The sequence below is a fragment of the Sinocyclocheilus anshuiensis genome, unplaced genomic scaffold (assembly GCF_001515605.1).
Source record: "Sinocyclocheilus anshuiensis isolate Anshui unplaced genomic scaffold, SAMN03320099.WGS_v1.1 scaffold1486, whole genome shotgun sequence".
In the NCBI taxonomy this organism is placed as follows: Eukaryota; Metazoa; Chordata; class Actinopteri; order Cypriniformes; family Cyprinidae; genus Sinocyclocheilus; species Sinocyclocheilus anshuiensis.
The window spans coordinates 208,475-229,919 of NW_015552651.1; the positions used below are offsets into that span (position 1 = coordinate 208,475).

Consider the following 21,445-nt stretch of genomic DNA (forward strand, 5'->3'; position numbering starts at 1 on the left):
CAGACAATGAACAAATACACAGCTCAGCCCTTATATACAGCACAAACCTAAATCACATGATCACACACACACACACACACACACACACACACACACACACACGTGTGTGTGTGTGTGTGTGTGTGTGTGTGTACACACACACACACACAAAAGGGCAATCAACAAATCACATCACATAAGGGCAATAAACATAAAAGTGAAAACAACGATTGACTGAAAACACTAACCATATATATATCAAGAAATACCTGACTCAAAAAAAAAAATTCATAAAATCAAAAATCAATCAAAGAATACCTACTTGCAAGAAACCAACAGTTTTCAAAAATTACCAACACCAAGACAAAATATCAATATATATCAAAATATCAAATATAGGCTAATGTAATCAAATAGATCAATGTCTTAATTAGAGAAAAGGATGAATATCAAACTCTTCGTTAAGACTGTTGTAAATCCAATATGCTTCACGTTTTAAAAGTAAGGTATTAATATCACTACCTCTTCGAGGTAATTTAACAGCTTCAGTGCCAATGTACTGTAGAGTTGAAATAGAATGTCTAAACTTCAAAGTGTTGTGCTATTGGACATGATACCTAATTGCACTTTGATGTTAAGCAATTCTGTTTTTATGTAAACATAAGTGAAGCTGCTTCTCAAAGACCCACATTCAGTTGTTAGATATAATCTCACAACTGCGAGATATAAACTTGCAATTCTAAGAAGAATAGTCTTATTGTAAGTTTAACAAAACGTCTGAATTGTCATATTTAAAATTATATATATATATTTTATTATTATTATTATTATTATTATTATTATTATTATGTGGTGGAAATAAACTTCCATAGTTTATAGTGAAATAAAGTGTATAATATTCGGCTCATCATGTGATCTCAATATGTCGGCCCCCATGAGGCGACTCACTTCAGTGTAAAATAAAACAGCTTTTATTAGGCTGCTGAGATAAATCAAGATCAAAATTCATATTGATTTTTAGGTGTAAAGCTGTTTAAAAGAAGAAAAACTGAGAGCACCATTAAATAATACAGTCCTAAATTAGTTATTAATTAAGTTATTAAAATGAATTAAAACGGCTCGTTCTAACACGCCCCCACATATCTACGTCACAATGTGGGAAGATTTGCATAACGCCGCCCAAATGTTCACGCAAAGAAAGAAGGCGTACTTTTATTCTCGCTGTAGTATTGTTGTTGCCGCCGCCGCCATGCCGTGAAGGCGCTGTGTGTTTCGTTGTGAAAGCAAAACTACTTTGTTTGGCCTTCCAAAAGAGGACGATATCCGCTTCGTCATGCCTGGAGCTGATCCGTGCTGGTCGCTGAGGAAATACATCAACTTTGCGCTGTGGATCGCCAGATCGGCTTTCACCGTGGACGAAGCGGAGTCCAGCCCAGAGTCGTCAGATGTTGTTGCCACAAGCCCGCCAGCCACCGCTCAATCTAGCCGGCCACGCCGTTTTCAAGCCCGTCTGCCTCTGCTCACTCAAGCCGGCCTCCGCTCACTCTAGGCCGCAGTGTGTGACGCTGTTTCGTTGTGAAAGTGAAACTACTTTGTTTGGCCCTCCAAACGAGGACACAACTAGAAATCAGTGGTTAAGTTGTATTTACAACACTGTTCCAGAACAGTTTGTGGAAAATAATGTGTTTTTTAACCTTAAACCGCATAAACACATTTCATTACACCAAATACACAAAATAATGTTCTTTTTAGCAGCATCATATGACCCCTTTAAAGCTGTGCTGTCCTCCTTCTATTCCTGCTTTATTCCTCGCAGCTACCCGACTGTACTGAAAATCATTCATCCACTACCACTGTTACCATGGCAACAAGAGGGGAAATCCATTTCATCAGCCTCTTCGTCACACTCCCTCCTTCCATCCCTTCTCTCTCTCTCTCTCTCTCTCTCTCTCTCTCTCTCTCTCTCATTCCCTTCCTGCCATCATTTTCTTTATCTCTCTTTGCCATCTCTTGTTATTCTTCTTTCGTCCTGTCTTACTCAGAGGATAGACAGGCAGCAGAAGATGCAGTGCCTTCCTCAATAAACAAGAGCACAGCTATATAGCATCAAACTGTTATAACTTGTACTATAGATTCAAACTGCTTTGTTTTTGGTTGCATCATGCTGTGTCATCTGTTTTATTGACCGCAGTCTGATATCTTCGTGACACTTTTGTTCTATGTACTAGTTATTAATCATTTGCCCTTTGCACATCAGAATGTTTCGCATTGTAACTCTTACGTCCTTTCTATTTAGTTAAGGTATCATTTCAGTTACAGTGATTAAGCTTTTTTTCTTCAAACCTACATTTTTCTGTCTTATAACTTTTACAGCTTGTGTTGAGATCAGGGTGATAGTGGCTTCACTGACATCCTCATGGTAATCCCATGGGGCAGTGGGGCAGGCCAGCAGCTACTGGGGACACCAGATGGCCTCAAATTAGAATTGAAATCATGCACACTCACGCACATACACATATTCTCTCTCAGTCTCAACGCATCTTAAACTCTAAATAATAATTGGTTATTTCACTGAGTGAGCCTTTCGTGGTGATGCTGATGGATGGGAGTATTAATGTAATTATGTTTTAGTGAGTAATCCGAAGGGTTAACTCCGTGAGATGATTCCATTAGTACACATAATGAATCTCTATAATCAGATCATTGATAAATTAATTCCATTATATTCTTCTAAAGCTGATCGGCCCAACAAATGCTCCTGCTCACAATGGCTGACCAAAAATCACTCCACTTTTAATTAACATTTTGTTTTTAAATTATTATGCCCATCCATCTACTGAAAACGGGCTCCCGTAAAAAAACAAAAAACAATGCAGGTTTAACTTGAAAAATACTGGTTTGATGCTATTTGAGCATGTTCACCAGTGGATAGTATGATTAATCAGCATTGACTTTGGCTGAACAAGGAAGTCAAGCATATCAAGGATATTAGGAATCCTGGTGACCAGCACAGCAGCATCCCAGTGCTGAAGACCAGCATCCAAAACACAACATATGCTGGTGACCTGCAATACTTAGCTTGCAATTAGCCAATGGGGATCCCAAAGTGCCAAACCTAGGCTCAGTCATCTCAAGGGACACTGACAGAGTAACTGTTTTACTTTCCAAATACAGACTAGCGTGAGTTACACACACATCTGTAATCCTGTAATACATTACCACCTCAACCTCCACTGTAACCGTGTGTATGTGTGTGTTTATTGAAGGGTTGCCAGTTGCAATTGCTTTTTTAATCTTCTGTCACTCTAATGTCGTGAGACTGAAGATTAAGCTTTTGATTACAGGAGCTCGGGCTGTGTGTGTGAGTGCACAATGACTCTGAGAGGGAGGGTTTCTCTCTCTTTCTTTTTAGACACACATACACATGCTTTGGGGGAGGGGCAGCTGTGGATATCATCTGTGTTCCTTGTCAGCTCGGTGCAAGAACCTCTGTGCTGCGCTGCACATGCATGCACAGGAGCCAGAGAGCAGAAACAACACATTGCTGCACATCAGCATCAATGCACTTGAATCTGACTAAAAGCCGTCAAAATGGTCTGACTGGGGAGGCAGCAGGTAAATAATCTTGTTTTTCTTTTTAAACAATGTCTTTGTGAGTGTTTGGGAGCAAGAGGAAGTGGCTTTCAGCTGGCTTCCTGAGCGATTCCACTAGTTGATGGGTGGAGCGAGAGGAAGGCTGTCAGCTGGGGTGGTGTGTGTGTGTATGTGTGGGTGCCAGCGTGTCAGAACAAGGAGTGTATGTGTGCTACTGTTACATACAGCTCTTGTGTCATTGAAGATTAGGCTGTACACACATTGAGAAGGTGAGTGGAAAATCTTTTCATGAGCTCATTTCCATCAGAAAGACCAGAATGAGGTTGGTGTGTGCAGATAGAAAAGCATGAAGATGTGTCAGTGGGGCAAGCTGTCTAAATGAAATCATATGTTTTATTTGGAAAAAATGGACTTTTATTATATATGTGTGTGTTTACTTGTGTTTTCAGTGTATAACTGCACGAGATTATTGTCAGTTTTTTTCTACCGTATGGATGAGTGTGTTTGTTCTATCTGACTAATCTTGCATGGACGCAAGGGTTGTCCACAGCCGTTGCATGTGTGTCAGTCTAAATCAGTCTTAAATAGCTCTGGAGACGAATATGTTTGCTTGTTATTTACCAGAGGATGTGTTTGTTAGCACGTAGCATGGATTTGTGATTTACGTGGTGCAGTATAGTGCAGAAATGCCTTTAATGGTCAGGTGTGCGTATGAGGAGCACCGAGCATCTGTTTGGGGTAAATGCTGCCGGAGATGGGGGGATGAAAGTGGAGGAGAGCATGGGGGAGGGGAGGGAGAAGATGCTGGAGAGAGAAGAGAGTGATGGAGAAATGGCAGAAGAAGAGAGGGGGTTGAATATTTAAGAGGAATCCCCCAGGAGTCCCCAGAGTATTGTGATGATGACTAGAACAGTGCTCGTTCTTGCAGGAGGTTCCGCTCAACAGTACAGCAGGCTTAGCTCTGGTTAGCTCTCAACATATAGCTTGAGTACATTAAACAGTGTTCACTGCATGGAATGAGTCTTGTTAGTGCATATAATCACAGAAATGAGCCTTTCTAGTCTGAATGCATTAGTAGTATCTTGTTAGCACAGGATAGATGAGATACATACTGAACTTATGTGTAATACTTGATGCTTCTTGGTTTGGTGGGTCTTTATTTAATTAGTTTATTTTTCTTTATTAAGTCAGTTTGCATGTCACAAACACATCTTATGAAATGTTGACCCTTTATCATGACGATAGCCAGTAGTTAAGTTAAGTTAAGTTAAGATAGTAGTCAGGCCATTAGATTTGTATTTGCCCTGCCCAAACTTTATTGGCCACACCAGTATATATGTTGTACATTTTGTAATGTAACTCCAAGAAAACTTGGCATTTATGCACAAATGTTCAGTTGAAAACAATTGTTAATGGTGCAAAATATGATAATTTTAAGACTAGTAAATGTCATACTGTACATACTCTATAACTGAACAATATTAGTCATCTTGACAAATATATAAAACTATATTAGTCACATTCAAATAATCAGAATTCACAGCAAACAAAGTTCATACATCACACAAAACCAATATTTTAATTAAAAATCGATTTATTTTTCCATGTATTAATTAGTTTACGTGTGTGTGTGTGTGTGTGTGTGTGTGTGTGTGTGTGTGTGGGAACACATATTCACTAAGTGTTTTCCCTCAATAAACTCCTAATTACTGCTTATTGATAGTAAATAGTTGTTGTAGTAGATTACTTTAGGTATGGGGTAGGATTAAGGGATCTAGAAAATGGCTGTGCAGAGTAATCCATTAATATTTGCTTTACAAGTACTAATTAACTAACAATATTCTAGTTACACTTTTGTAATTATAATACATTTCAAATATGTATTATATATTCCATATGGTTCATTCTGTGTCAGCTTAACCAGAGGGCCCCGGATAAATTTTTTGATTTTGTTAATATTTTTTCTGAAGAAAGATAAACATGTATAGTGATGAAAGCCAAAATTTCAAATGTCATGGATCAATATTTACTGAGTAATCCACTATTTTGTAGAGGTGGGTCAAAATGGCAATTTTCACCTGAGATTCAGAGCCAAATTACAGGGGGTTAAAATTTCTTCAAAAAGATGGCAGCATCATAATTTTACTTTTACACAGAGATTGGTAGGTCTGTTAGTAAAATCTAGTGACTTTAGAAATTTTTGTTGCATTATATGTCAACGGTGACCATACAAAAATGGGGAAAGAGCACTTTTCAAGTTTTTCTCCAAAGTTTGCATGCCTCTAACACAAGACGTATTCAAAATATCTTAATGCCCTTTTAGATATTGGGTCTTAACAAACTTTCCTTTTGGCATCTTCATTTCTAAGGCCCTATATGGTTCGGTTCCAGAGATATTGGAATTTCAATGTGGCTCCATGAGTAAATCGTTAAATTGTACACATTTTCAGTGGTCAAAAACCAAATGTGGGTCAATTTCCATAAATATGATACTTCCTTTCATTTAAAGAGGAATGTCTGAATGTCTGAAGAACAAATAATGTTGAAACTAGAAATGTATCTCGTTTCTTTCTGTCAAAACAACTGCATTGAACATACCTGTCTGAGTGCCATAAATATTATTTTTCCAAAGTTTGCTCGCCTATAACTCAAGAAGTATTAAACATATTGCAATATGATTTTAGATTTTAGTTCTTAATAAACATTTCTTTTTGAATCCTCATTTTCAAGTCCCTATTTAATTCAGTCCCAGAGATATGGGGATCTCAATGAGACGTCATGTCCAGATTGTTGAATATTACCCATTTTCAGTGGTCAAAAACCAAATGTTGGTCACTTTACATGCAGCTTATTCTTTAAAGAATAATGTCTGAAGAACAAATAATCTTGAAACTAGAAGCATATCTTTTTTTCCCTCTATCAAAAAACAGCATGGAAAATAACATATTGATGTTGTTCTCTCTGACCCTGAGCCATCCTTATTGTTGAGACCTGTGTTTATGATACGCTCTTCTAAAGTATGTGTCTGTGTAATTTTGTAAAGAATAAGAGCATTACTATGGATAAGTGTTTTTGTTCAAAGAGAAAGAATAGGGAGTGGAGAGGTCCTTGAATAGATGTGAATCATATAAGAGCAACCCCAGCACACATCTTACAGTTCACTGTTCGGAGTGGGTGGATCTGGTGCTGTCTGGAGTGTGTGTATTGGTGCGGGTGTGTGTATAAGTATGAACAGCTGTGAGAGACAAAGGTCTTTGTTAAAAGCCAAACTAAATTTCTTCCATTTATAATTTTTTCACTCTTTCCTGAGAAGCATAGCCAAACTCTTTCATCCTTTTATTCCATTCTAAGAGAGACAGTGAGTGAATATGTGGAGAGAGTATTCTCATGAAGGAGAAAATGACTTCATGCTCTGTTTGTAGACTCAACCACTCTGGCTAATACTCACACCAGGCATCTTTTCTCCACCTAATTTCAGACTAGAGCTGAAAGTTGTTTGATGTCATGTTTTTATATGAGTGTGTGCCTGTGTGTGCTACTTTGGGGACAAAAACCAGACAAAATCCCATTATGTGGACCTCCTTACAAGTAAATATTATTACAATTATTTAATTTCTGATATACTCTATATTAAATATAAAAATATAATACAAATATAAACTAACTTGTTTACTTTATATAAAAAACTATAAAGGTTTGTTTGTAATATGAAGTTGTGTGTACTGCATTACATTACATCTTCAGTGAAACTGAAACTCTGAATTGTGTGATTAAAGTGACATGGCGATGGAAAAGCCTTGTATTTATTGATAAGGGGACACCAAGAACTCTGTGTGAGAGTACATTTTAGTATATACACATGACTTTGTTGAAAGTAGAGAATACAGCCCCGGATATTTGGAATATTGTTAACTCTCCGGGAACCTTGGGTGTTGCTCTTGGCTAAGTGGCAGATTCTGCAGGAAGTCATTTTAACCCACTGTACCCACAAGCTTCTGTTTCATTAAAAACCACACGTCTTGATAATCCCAAATGATCTCATCCTTTATCTAAATCAATTTTCATTTAGATTAAGAATGTTTTATTACCTTTTTGAATATTGTATGAGGGTTAGCCTATCGCTAAATTCATGGAGAATTGCCTGTATAGCATTCCTAACTCATAACACGTGAGGGGAGGCTAGTCTTTATAAGACTGAATCTTACATGAGAACAGACTGTTTTTTACAGTCTGATAAGGCAGCCGAACACCACAGGAAACAAACCATGGAACAATACTTTTTTTAAACTGATATTTCAGAGTCAGAGACATTTCATATTTAAACGTGAAGGGTGGTAGCTTGTGTCAAATTTACTTGGGAGGTTTTTGAGACTGTCTGCAGGATGTGCTGATTGAATCTCCAGTGTGTGGCAGTCGGCATCAGAGAAACGGTGTGACAGGCATGGTTTGAGTGCCTGTTTGGGTGTCAGGGTCAGTGCCTACTAGGGGACCCCTAGAGTGAAACCAGAAAAGCATTATAAATCTGTCTCTCTCTTCACTCACACACAGACACACACTCTCTGTACCATATGGGGCTCAGTGGATAAATTATTAAACTGACTAGTGTCTGCTGAGGCCTGGCGAGAATGTTGCAACATAGGCTCATTGGAAAAATGTGCCTCTATCTTCATTGTTTTAAAACTCCAAAAACGTACCTATACAGACAATTCACTGCCGTTTTCAGCTGAAATGAACACTAGTAGCAGTAAAATACCATGAATTTTTATGACTTTTTATATAAATTATGATTGTATGTGCAAATGTTAATAAAGACTTATTTTACTAAAATGTGATGTTAAAACATTTTGTTAGTCCATGATTTGTAAACTCCATACATATGGCTTATGTGACTTAGTAAACTTGATCAGTTGCTCAGCTGGAACAGTGTTGCCCTTATGATACGGAGTATGATTCCAGTGAAACACGAGTCACAATAAAAGAATGTAAAAATGTTTGTAGAAACTTCTTACACACACACACACACACATATGCTTTTGAAGAGAAGCACGTATGTGTGTTTTATCTAAATTTGGTGCAATGTCAACATGACAAAAATTGACCCTGTTTACGTTCTTAATGCACATTCTCGGCTTTATTGTGCTTTATGCATGTTTTTCCTGTAGAAAGTTTGTTTTTATAATCTTTCATCAAAATCACTTGTTATTTAGGCCATGCAGACTATTGGATAATGTTAAACAATAGATAAATAGCTCAGCATTTTTAAAAACATGCATTTATTGAAGTATGCCCACTTTTCACAATCCACCAATTCACAATGAATAAAATCAAGGACTGTTCTACATTCCTTCTTGTTGAATATCCTGTTTCTCATGGAAATGTGCCACATTACAGAAGTAAAATAGGTTGTGAACACAATTACCATTGAATGTAACATTGGTGGTGGGGTTGGCCATGCAACAGTTGCACACATTTGAACACTTCTTAAACCAACCTAAGATTGTTTTCAGATGGTCTTATATGGTTTAATGAGGTTTTATTGGTTTAAGATGGTCTCTCTACCTGACCAAGCTGGTTTCAGCTCAAAACCCCTCTGAAACCAGCCAACAGACCAACTAAGACCAGCAAACCAGCTTAAGATGATTTCAAGTTGGCATGAAATGGAAATTCACCATGCATTTTTTCTTAATGTGATTGATTAATCTCATCGTGACCTTGACCTTGTCCGTGACCTTTTTTTAAGAAAATATTATAACAGGTGAAACCTGATTTCTCTGATAACATATGCCAGACTTCTCCAATTATTTAGTCCGCTTAAACTCTGCCCTTTCTTACAATTGACTGCAAGCTCGCATTCAGATTTCCCTCCATCCAATCAACAACCAATGGATCGAACCAAGTCCTTACCATACATTTTTTTTCTTTTGATAATCTGTTTCATTCGTACACATCACAATACTGAAGAATAATTTGTCCATTACATCATGACTTAAAGATGTTTTTTTAAGCAGTGTTATGGAAAAAATTATGCATGAGTTGAATAAGTTTAAGAAAAACATTAGAGACATTAGAGACATTAAGATTATAATTTTTTTCTTTGTTGTTGTAATATATGTTGTCAAGAGACAGCCAAACCATTTAATAAAAATGTAAATATGCCTTTACACAAGCAATGTGCTGGTGGCTTTGTCCTGTGAATAGGTGGATAAGTGACTGGTATTTTATATTAAAATGTGAGACTAGTCCTCTAGTTCCTCATTCCTGCGAGTGTTCCTGCGAGCAAAAACAAAGTATTACAGCAATAGGGTGACTCAGTTCCTAGTAGTTCCTACCAACACCATGTGGAACAAAGTTCTTTTTAATACTGCTGTATCTTTACAAAAAAATCATAGCAATCAACTGAATGTGTTATCATCGCACTTAAGTCAGTTGTTCAGTTGTTTTTCTTCTGATAGTACAGGCTTGGCATTTGTATAGGTGCATAAGATAAACTTCAGTCGGGTCTGGAATGTTTCTCAGTGCAAACAGACTGGGAAAGGTGTGACATACTAAACCCCTCGACCAGCACATGCACACACACACACACACACACACACACACACACACTTGCACATCCACACAAACTTGCACAAGGCCTTTAGCTGCAGCCGGAATATAGAACATATGGACTCTAACTGCATGGCTTCCTTTCTCAACAGAGGCTGAAGGCACACCACAGGAGGTCAGCTCACATTTGAAGACCAACGAAACAGGCAGAAGGTGAAAAGAGTCGAAAATAAGGTGAGAACCAGAAAGAAAATATATAAAGAGAAAAAAAGGAGAAACAAACACACTAACACCCACTGTATGCAGTGCTAAAAAATATGTGATAGTCTACTAGTGTAACAGAGCGTTACTTGCTATCAGACAGCTGCGCTAATAAGTTTGTGGGTGGGAGTGTGTGAACCATTAGTGGGTTTATCAATGATCATGCCATCTTTCAAATTTCACATCGCAGTGTTTTTTTGCGGTAAGGCAGAGGGCATCCATTTTCACATGTCACAGTTCTTCTTTAGAATGTTCCATTTAGAGGAAGATTTTCTACCCAGAGAGACTCAATATTACACCTCGATTATTCTTGTTGTGTTGCATTATAACAGACTCTTCAAACGCCCCCTGCAGTGGCACTTCCATTTCCCTGCTGGCTTTCCTGCCCCTGTAGAAATGTGGCAGAGTTGGGTAAATGGCACACATATGGCCCTCTCTCTGGGGATACAGATTAAATGAGCTCCTCCTGTACTTCTTAAAATATATACATGCTGCTTTATAGACCCCTGACAGATCAGTTTTGTGATGGACAAATCAATAGAGATATTTTTTTGAAGTCAAAGAAAGTACTTGAAGTTACAAACAGTGAAGACTGGCTGATGCATAGCTGTGATCGGCTCACTAAATTTTCAACCCCCAAATATGATGATCCCCTTGCAATGGACTCTCTTCCTAAAATTTAATGGCAGCCATTTATTTTTAATGTGTGAACAACTTTTGTTGTGCGCTCCTTATTTGGGAGTCACACTCACAATCTTCGCGGTCAAAAGTGACCGGACACCTGAAATGTAACTTTATTTTCTTCAGTAAAATCAATCTAATATATTTTTGTTCAATAATATTTTTTCCTTTTTCTTTTGTATTTTGAGAGAATTTTATGATACTAATTAATATTTATGCAATAATTATGATAAATTTTCCCCATTGAAAATAGTAAAAAAAAAAATCTAAAAATTGTTTTCAATTATTTTTCAATTAATGCAGTATTTCAGATTAAAATAGAGACTAGTCCTTTAAAATCCAATTTTTGAAGGCAGAATAGCACCTCCTGGTGAGAGCAAAAAACAAAAGAAAAACCTGTAATTTCATGGTGTAACCACTAGATTCCTGTATAGGACTCTATAGAGAGGCTTGTGAATTCCCTAGTTGTTTTTATACATAATTGTTTACTTTTATTAGGTTGTGGATTTAAATGTATATTAAGGCATTCTCAAAGACTACTTTTTGTCAAGGTTTATATTTTTTGTTGTTTTAAATGTTGATTTGAAGTGTAGGTTTTTGCATTATCATTACTACATTCAAACCTGAACACAGTCAGCATTTTGTTACACAAAACATTAAAATTCTATAAAAATGTAACAAAAATTAACATGAATGCTTTATCAGAGCTTAATCCTTCTGGATCTGATCTGATTTTAACCTCTTATTTAAGTCTTCTGACTAATTTTAGCTATATGGTTATAGCCATACCAATTAATTTGAGTATGTATAATTCTGTATGTGTGTCTGTGAGTGTAAGTAAGTGTGTGTGAGTGGATGTATCTGTTTTACACTCTTGATGTTTTAGAGTGTAACCCCTTCCTTGCTGTCCACTTTTTTTTTACTGCATTGTAGTTTAATTATTGATTTTATTTTACATAGTTGCAGTGTTACAGTCACCAGTTCATAGGTGTGTGTGTGTGTGTGTGTGTGTGTATGTACAAGTGTGTGTCCGCGCATGTGTGAGTTGGTGTGTTGATTTTGCACTCTAAATGTTTTAGAGTTTCACCCCTTCATTGCTGTGCAATTATCTTCTGCATTGTGGGGGATTTGTAGATTGTACACACAAACATTTCCCATTCATTTCCTATGGTCGGTCATTTTTGACTGAAGACCATGAGTGTGACTATTTTTTTTACGACCACTTAGCTTTTTTGAATCATGCCCTCAATTTTTTTTTGTGTTCACATACCAAGTGCCATAAAAGTCACAAAGCTTCATACCATTCTGGTGAAGCTACGATTTTTAAAAATTCAAAATGTAAAATTCTCCGGTCAGAATTGACCGAAGACCGCACAAGGGTTAAACATGGTTTTATAAAGAAGAGCTGACATGTACCGATATAAATGCCATTTATATTGTACTTTTATATTTTTATATTGTACTAAATTAACCATTGTACTAATGCAAATTATAATAATATAATCAAGAAAATATTTACCATGTATTAAATTGACAACAAATCTTGTTTTTTTTGTACTAAATAGAGTAATATTAGATGTATAATACTGAAAAAGATAGATTTTCAATCTAATTCATTTTTATTGAGAGAATAGAACATTTTATGGAGATTTTTTTTTCACAAAATGACATGCAGATATATTTATTTACTGTTAAAAACTAGAGCTGTTAGTAGAATAAAATAATTGCAATTAATTACATTATTTCTGACATGATTTCTGATTTAGACATTCATTAATATTAAAAGACATTCAATAATTTTAAAAGAAATCTCGAAATAATTTGAAAACTCATATAGTTATCTTTGCTGCAGGAGCACTTAAGCAATTTTTTTTAATATAATCTGTAAAATATTTCATTTGTATTAAGTTTACAGCACATCTAGTTTTTTTCTACCCACTATTAGAGTTATATTAGTTGTATATGAAGAAACTGAAGAAACGTTTTTATTTTTTATAGAGAATAGAGAATGTATTATTCTTATTTTTTTCACAAAAGGAAATGCAGATATATTTATTTCCTGCTATAAACTGTGGCTGTTAATAGAATAAAAATAGACTTATTACATTCAGCAATGTTTAAGAAATTGTAAAAATTATTTCATTAAACATATTTGATTAATATCTTGTCAACCTGTTAACTTTGTCAAATTAAAAAAAAAAAATATATATATATTTTCATTGACCCCCAGCCTCCAGTTTGAAAGCCCCTGGGTTAGACCACTTTGAGAGTGTTGCAGTAAAGGGTTAACTGGCGGTAGATGTCTCTAGCTCATCACGTTCTACACGGACTGTATATCAGCAGGCTCCACACTCTTAAACTTACTGGCACTATTCTCTTTTCCTATCACTGACATTCTCCTTTGGTCTCCTGTGTCTTAATCCCCCCTCTCTCTGACCCCCTATAAGGTAAAGTTCTGAGCACCCGGAAGACGAATAAAGACTGCAATCTAAAATGGCTTTTAAACATAGACTCCACACTGGATTTGTGTTGATGTTCCTTGTCTGGCTGTAAATGTCTCTTTAGGCCTAATTTACAGAGGTAGGCAGTGTGCTGAAGCTGTCCTCTCTCTGAACTCTTCAGATGTATGGGGTCCCCGGTCTAAAGTTGCCTTTGGTGAGCTCCATCCTTGATTTTAGGAGTGGAACATTTCATTGCTGTCAGATCGCTCTGTATCTCAGTTGCCTAGCAACTGAGGTCCATAGCAAAGATGCCTGGGATGGTCACTAGGTTTAATGAAACCCGTTTTGCGACAGATTACCAGGAGCTGAGGATGAAGATGCTGCTCTTTTCAGAAAATTTGAAGAGTCTGGATTCTCATTAGAACAGATTTTGTGTAATAAATTTAGTTAAATGTCTTTAACTAAACATAATTGTGTTTATTCCCTTGTTTATCTGATGGTGTTATTTTCAGTGGCATACAACCTGATGCATTAACTGTTGAATCATAATGTAATCATATCAGGAAATAGAATTGTAGATGATGTGATCAAAGTGAGGACATTTTCCACAAACATTTGGATGTCAAGGTACTGACTACATTTGCAAGCTTTATTGGTTTAAAAGTGGAGAGTCAATAGGCCGTGATGAATTTGTTTCCATCAGGGCAAGTTGGAGTTTCCTCTCATTTTCAATTTCATTAATGACTAAACCTTGAAAATTGAATTAGATTCACATTATAAACACTCAAGGGAAGGTGTGTCTTGTGCAGTAGTAATAGAGGAGTAAATATGTCGGGGTAAATTATGCTGGACGTTGTTAAATGATAGTACGTTTCTGCTGTCTTTCATTGAACCTGGTTGGGCTCAATATTCTAGAGTAGTTTAATGAGGTTAGTATGACAGCTGATAGTCTAGCGACCCCTGCTGTTTGCTCTCAGCAGCAGGCCTTTGTATTTAACCTCACTGCAGGAGAGCCGGCTGAGATGAAAAACTCCGATACACCACAGACCTTTGAGCTCACAGCCATGACAGGTGTGTCACAGTGTGCTATCAATACCCATATGGCAGAGCCACACGAATATGAAAGAAGCACACAAACGCATTTGATTTTTCTGTCGTGGTGGGGACTATCCATTGATGGGTTTTATATTAAGCTAATAATAATAATTTTCTACCCCCTACTCATATATATTAATAGATTACATTCAAATTAAATTACATCTCGATGACTGAACAACTGTGAGGGAAGCAAAAAAAAAACAAAAAAACAACAACAGATGTATATGTTTTTTTTTTGCTATTAACTGTGTTGTGGCCTTCTGTGAGAGACTTTAAATTACCATGGAGTTTTCAGAGTCTAAATAGGTCAAAGCAGACAATGTGGTAGGAAGTGAGGTACTGTATCAGTGCTTTTGATGCTGTTCTCCAGCATGGGATGATAATATGATGGTGTCCCCACCCTTCCTTTGTCAACCAGATTCAGACCAACCATGACTAACCAGCCTGAACATTGATTTGTCACTGTACTGCCATAATACTCTAGAGCAAGGATTTCTAACTTTTTTTGATGGTATTGACCAGCAAATATGATGATTCCCTTCTGAAGGAATCATTGTTTGAGAATATATTACTGTGAAAAAACGAATATATATGTATGAATATTAAAAATGAACCACCATTCAAAAGTCTGAGGTCAGTTTTTTTTATCAGTTTATTAAATCAAAAATGCAGTAACGGTAATTTAAAAGTAACTGTAATATTGTGAAATATTATTTCAATTTAAAATAACCTTTCTATTTGTGTATATTTTAAAATGTACTTATATATATTTAAGGAATCATTCTAATCTTCTAAAAAGTTTAAAAGTCACAGTTATTTGAAATCAAAATCTTTTGCAACATTATAAATGTTTTTACTGTCACTTTTGATCAGTTAAAAAAAAGAAAAGTAAAGAAACTCTGTCTCACCCCAATCTTTCGTGTAAGTGTATAGTTTGTGATGAATCTCATGATTTTGAAAGTAGAATGAAAAATTACCCATTTTAACCTGTTTCACTGAATTTGATTTATTTAGTTATTTTATAATTGTACATAACACCTCCAAATGTTGTCCTGAACCCCAGTTTGAAAACCACTGCATTAGAGAACATATCAACTGTTTTGCTCAAATCAAATTAGTGAAAGTTAATGCACACTGGCACATAACTGAACACATAACTCCTCCGTATCAATTGTCCTGCTAGATTTTAAACATGTATCCATATATATCATGCCAATTCTGCTGAACTTGTTCTTCCATGTGTGTTACAGTGCAACAGGCCTGAACCGGCAGCCTCATGGCCACCAACAACACTGCTAGCATTGCTCAGGCCCGCAAACTGGTGGAGCAGCTCAAGATGGAGGCCAATATCGACAGGATAAAGGTAATAAGAATATGAACATATTATTTCATTCAAATGAATCCAATTCACTTGGTTAAGAGTGAAAATACTGTGAGCATTGTTTGGTGACTGTTTGTGTTTTCATGAATCAACATCAGGTCTCAAAAGCAGCAGCAGATCTGACATCGTACTGCGAAGCCCACGCTAAAGAGGATCCCCTGCTCTCCCCCGTGCCTGCGTCCGAGAACCCCTTCAGGGAGAAGAAGTTCTTCTGTGCCATCCTGTAAGCAGCGCTGCCCAGCCATGGACTCACCTGCTCCCTCTGGGATACACTCATGGACATAAAACATGTTGACAAGGGCTGGAGAGATGCAGTGGAGAACCCTCAAATTCTCCTGGCTCTCTATGAGCCCCAATTAAAGCCACTGACTCCACCTAGTGGCCTTGAGATCCAAAGCTGAGTATAGTTACAAGAATCTGTTGAAATTCAGAAGGGAGTGCAGCAAAAAACAGGAGTGACTGTCATTGTAGCAGATCAGCCAGGATGTGTTGTGAAAATATTCAAGTATTCAAAGGTTTCTGTGGTTCTGATGAGATATTCAAATATTTGTCTTTATTGTTTTTAGTGGACTGTGATCATTATTCTGATCACTGATCTTAGAGCCCATTGATTATTAAATTGCTTTCTTATTTGTTTATTTGTGTTTTTTAAAATAATAATCTTCTTTTAATAATCTAATAATGCCTACCATTTAGGTAGCTTTCTGTAGCCATTTATGGGTACAGCAAAACAATTTCTTTTTTAATTTAATGAATGACAGTTTAGTAAACTTTTCTAATGAATTCACGCTTGGACAAATATTCCTAAAATGAAATACTTATCTTTTAGATGCTGATAAAAAATTATTAATCTGTACAGCAAACAAAGTTTCTTTCTTTTTTTGGTCTTAAGCATAGTTCTCTTTTTACTCTTTGTACAAAAATGTTAGCAAGTTCAGCTGTGTTGTGCTATATGTTTCGAATATTTGTGGTGATGTCAATAATAACTGCATGAAGCCTGACAAAGCGCCGTCTTTTTTCTTTCAAACTGTTACCACTAATCAAATTAAATATCGAAACAACAACCACAACAGCTACATCCCATGATGCCATCCATTAAAAACAGATCAGTTGCAAACTCTGCATAGCTTGATTAGTAAACCACAGCATCAATTTTCCTTAAACTGATCAAAGGTTTACCTTCTCTGTTAATCATGGTTTGTCTGGATAGCGATGATCTTTCTTGCCCATAGGAGTATGGAGGACCAAACCTGCAGAAATTAAAAATAAATAAATAAATAAATGTGTGTATAAATACACGTATTCTTGTTTAAATACATATAGAAATAATTAAACATGTGACGAAAGTAGGCAAATAAATTGGTGGTCAAATGTAAAATGTTTAAGGAAATGCTAAACTCATCCTATTTATTTTCCTTTGATCACTCATTTATTTCTGAATGTAGTTCCGCATTTATTTTTCCTCTGCACAGCATGCTAATGAGAGGGTGTCAACCATGGACTTGGTAAAAAAAAAAAAAATTGATGTAAATCAACTAGAGAACTGTAAATGAACGGTTCATTACTGACAGCAACCACAGCTGCCAGTATTCTACTGTTATTTTCAGGATGTCATGCCAATAAAGCAATATGAATTGAACTGAGTTGAAATGAATAATTGATTACTAAGCAATTAGATTAGATTATTATCTTTCTTTCTTTTTTCAGATCGAATGCCATCAATGCAGGAGGTGGTTTCATGTGCCTTCCAATGACAGACAGCCAGTTCAAGAGGGCTCAAAAGGTTGACTGGAAGTGCTGCCTATGTAAATAGTTTTAAATTCTGCAAATCGTCTAATATATTACAGTTCTTTAATGTAAAGTTTCAGGTTTGGGTGGGGGGCATTGGGAAAATTAAAAATATGAAGTTACACAGTTGTCATTGTTTTTTTTTTCATTTTTTGAATATCACAAGACCCGAGCAAGTCCATGGGTGACACCCTCTCATTAGCATGCTGTGCAGAGGAAAAATAAATGCGGAACTACATTCAGAAATAAATGAGTGATCAAAGGAAAATAAATAGGATGAGTTTAGCATTTCCTTAAACATTTTCCATTTGCCCACCAATTTATTTTATTTATTTGCCTACTTTCGTCACGTTTAATTATTTCTATATGTATTTAAACAAGAATTTGTGTATTTATACACACATTTATTTATTTATGTGCACATTTATTTACTTATTTGTGTATTTATTTATTTATTTATTGTTTTTGCAGGTTTGGTCCTCCATATAGGAGGAACCCTTGTTTCATAGCAAAGGTTGTGATAAAACGTTAAAAAAATGAATTATAATAAAAATAAATGAGAGAGAAAGAGAGAGAAGTATGCAGCGCACGAACTTCAATAAGTAAGTAAACATTATGCAAATACATAAATACACTGAAAAAAGTACTACATAAATAAGGACAGGCTGACATAAGTACACTCCATCTGAAAATTCCCTTCATTGCTGTTCTCTGCTTTCACTCATTAGGCTATATTTCAAAATGCGTCACTCGGCTGTAATTATCCTACCATCTGATCAATCAGTCATCAGACACATACAATAATATTGTGACGCAGTGCCTGACCCAGACACGTACACAAACACAAACACAAACACATGCAAGACGCCTCATTTTTAGGGAAATAACAAACTCATCACGTCAGCTTCCTGCGAATGCGTCTCACGGTGTGTGATGTATTGCCATGGAGACCGCGCTGACGACAGCCTGATAACACGTGCAGACACTAGAGACACAGAAAATGAACACTTACTGGGGTGTTATTTGTGTTGTTTCAGGTGCATGTATAAAAACTTGCTCTCTGAATCCTCTCTATCGCTTTTCAATAATTAGTTAAATAAATATGATTATTACTTATATGAAACACTTAATGTAGACGATATTTATTTATTTATTTAAAAGTATATTCAGTATTAAAATGTTTTGTCCCTTATTTATATACCTAATGGATGTCTTGTGACATATGAAGAACCCTTCTTTAGCGCAGCCTTGTGTGTTTAACAAAAGAAATTCTGATTCTGGTTTTAATTATATTCTCGCAGAAGCACATTCTGTTCATGACAGCAGGTGGCAGTATAATCTCATTTACAGTTTCTTGGGTTTGAGTGCCTCTGAATGAAGGGGAAAAAATAAAATAAATAAATACAGAAAATGAAGCCTATTATAAATATATATTTCCCTGTTTATCTTTGGGTGTGAAATTAAAATTAAATTGCTTTTTTTTTCTTAATCATTCGGTGTATGAAGTCACAAACGAACACATTATTTCTTCAAAAAAAAAAAAACTTTTCCCATGTATCATGAGTTTAAAGCAATAGCACAATCCAAAATTAATTTAGTGATTTTCTGAACATTTACTCACCCCCAGGCCATCCAAGATGTAGATGAGTTTGTTTCATCGGAGCAGATGAAATGTTTGTTTCTGAAGGATTTGTTTCTTACAAACCCACAGTTTTTCACTTTACAACATGTTAATTGATAGACTGGAGTTGGATTGTGGATTATTGTGATGTCTTTATCAGCTGTTGAATTCTCATGCTGGTGCCACTCATTCACTCCAGAGGATCCGTTGGTGAGCAAGTGAACAAAATGCTATATTTTTCCAAATCTGTTCCGATGAAGAAACAAACTCATACATCTGGAATGGCCTGAGTAAATTTAAAACCCAAGAGCACAGTACTGAATTTCAATAGACTACTGTGTCACAGCACCACCACACAGGTAACCTGTTGATGCATCCATCCTAAACTGGCAACGCCGGGGGCCTCATTTATAAAACGTGCGTACGCACAGATTTGATCGTAGAGTGTGCGTACGCAAAAATCCACGGCAACGTTCATATTTATAAAAACGGTCTTTGACGTGGAAAAGAGCTGAGCGCCACGTCAGGGTCTGAGCAGACGTGCTTGCCCGAGTGCTGCAGGTTTTTGGAAATATAAGCCATTCTTACCGCTTGTAAAAGATTTGGACATTGTCAGGTGCTCTTTTATAAGTCTAGGACATTAATTAGACATTATTTACAGGGCGGATATCTGAAACTGTTCAGCTGCGCACAATTTCAAGATCATTGCAATTTATAGATTTCACATCTAAAAGAGAGGCGTAGCCTACACTGTAAAAAATGACCGTGAATTTAACGGTAAAAGACTGTAAAAATGCTACAGTAAAAACCTGTTAAATGGTTAACGGTAAATTCCCCTACTATATACGGTGAAAAACTGTATTGGACATTACATGTATTGGACATAAATTTTACGGTAGTATACCGTTTTTGGAAGTGAAAAAGACCGTATAATTTACAGTGAATAAACGTAAATTGACATTCACAGAATTCCCTGCGTTACATTTCAAATTTGAATTTAGGATTCTTTCTACGCAGTATTTTATAAATGAGGGCCCTAGAGACAGAGGATATTTTTGAGAACTATAGGAAAATTATCATATATGAGCTGGAGTCAATAGGGCAGGGGAAAAAAAATGTTAGCTTTCTCTTAGTAACCAGTGTTTTTCTGTAACAAAGTATCTTGTTTTCTAGAAAGACTTTGACACAATGTATACGTGTGTGTGAGCTGAATGTGTACGTATGTGTGCTAGTCTGCAGACACATACAATGTTTGTGTTGTATATATGCATTTTAGCCGCTTGGGTCCTGACATATTGCTTATGTTCCCTGTCAGTGTTTTAGCTTTCTGTACATTCTGCCCTCAGAGCTTGTCTGTATCTCTGGCCATAAATTTTATATGTCAGAAAATGTCAACAAATGTCAACAATATACGCTTGAAATAGTTATTTCCTGGAGTAGCCTATTATCCATGGCAACAGACAATTAAATGCTAAATAAAGCTGTTCATGTGTGTAAACAAACAAGTAAAATACCTTTATGTGGCAATAAGTGGTCAGGTAGGGGAAATTACCAACAACGATGGATACAAATCGACTACGCCACCCGGAATATACCGGGACATAACAACCATATACAAGGGAACACAGGTTCATTGCCAAAGGCAGGGTGAGCATGGAGACATAGGCAAAGTATAAAAATTAAGCCATTTATTTATACACAAATTAAACCGTTTAACACATTGGTTTTTATACACAATCTTAATCAAATCAGATACACAAATCTACCACTCACAGAAATTACCAATAGGAGAGAAATGGCCAGTGGGGGCCTTTTGGGTTTTCACCTCACACCATCCCCACACCACACAGTTGTGAAAGCAATACAATTGGTTAAGCACCGCACTCCATGTGGACACGCTAAAAGACTGCAACCCCCGCTTTAAAAAAAAAAATTATGTTTCTACTCCTAAATGACAACATGGCTAACTGGTAGGCTAACATGGCTAAGGGAAGTTGTGGCCTAATGGTTAAGAGAGTCGGACTCGTAACCCAAAGGTTGCGGGTTTGAGTCTTGTCC

The 21,445-nt window shown here is 36.3% G+C and overlaps 1 protein-coding gene across 5 annotated transcripts; it reads left to right on the forward strand.

Moving 5' to 3' along the window:
* Window positions 1-3,440: 3,440 nt before the first annotated feature.
* LOC107667055 (guanine nucleotide-binding protein G(I)/G(S)/G(O) subunit gamma-2) lies at window positions 3,441-16,721 on the forward strand. 5 transcript variants are annotated; one of them, XM_016458636.1, is made up of 4 exons: window positions 3,441-3,594; window positions 10,269-10,350; window positions 15,848-15,960; window positions 16,077-16,719. In XM_016458636.1, the coding sequence occupies exons 3-4, from the start codon at window positions 15,874-15,876 to the stop codon at window positions 16,203-16,205; spliced, it is 216 nt and encodes a 71-aa protein (XP_016314122.1). In that variant the 5' UTR covers window positions 3,441-3,594; window positions 10,269-10,350; window positions 15,848-15,873; the 3' UTR covers window positions 16,206-16,719. The 5 variants fall into 5 exon arrangements, with proteins under 5 accessions (XP_016314122.1, XP_016314123.1, XP_016314121.1 ...); XM_016458637.1 differs by lacking the exon at window positions 3,441-3,594 and adding an exon at window positions 3,739-3,842 and having other exon boundaries at window positions 15,856-15,960; window positions 16,077-16,721; XM_016458635.1 differs by lacking the exon at window positions 3,441-3,594 and adding an exon at window positions 3,739-3,842.
* Window positions 16,722-21,445: the final 4,724 nt, after the last annotated feature.

Bases quoted from the DNA above. Each gene is read 5' to 3' on its own strand.
- LOC107667055 (XM_016458636.1), top strand. From the start codon at position 15,874: ATGGCCACCAACAACACTGCTAGCATTGCTCAGGCCCGCAAACTGGTG. The intron at 15,961-16,076 runs GTAATAAGAATA...AATCAACATCAG, and splicing joins CCAATATCGACAGGATAAAG to GTCTCAAAAGCAGCAGCAGA.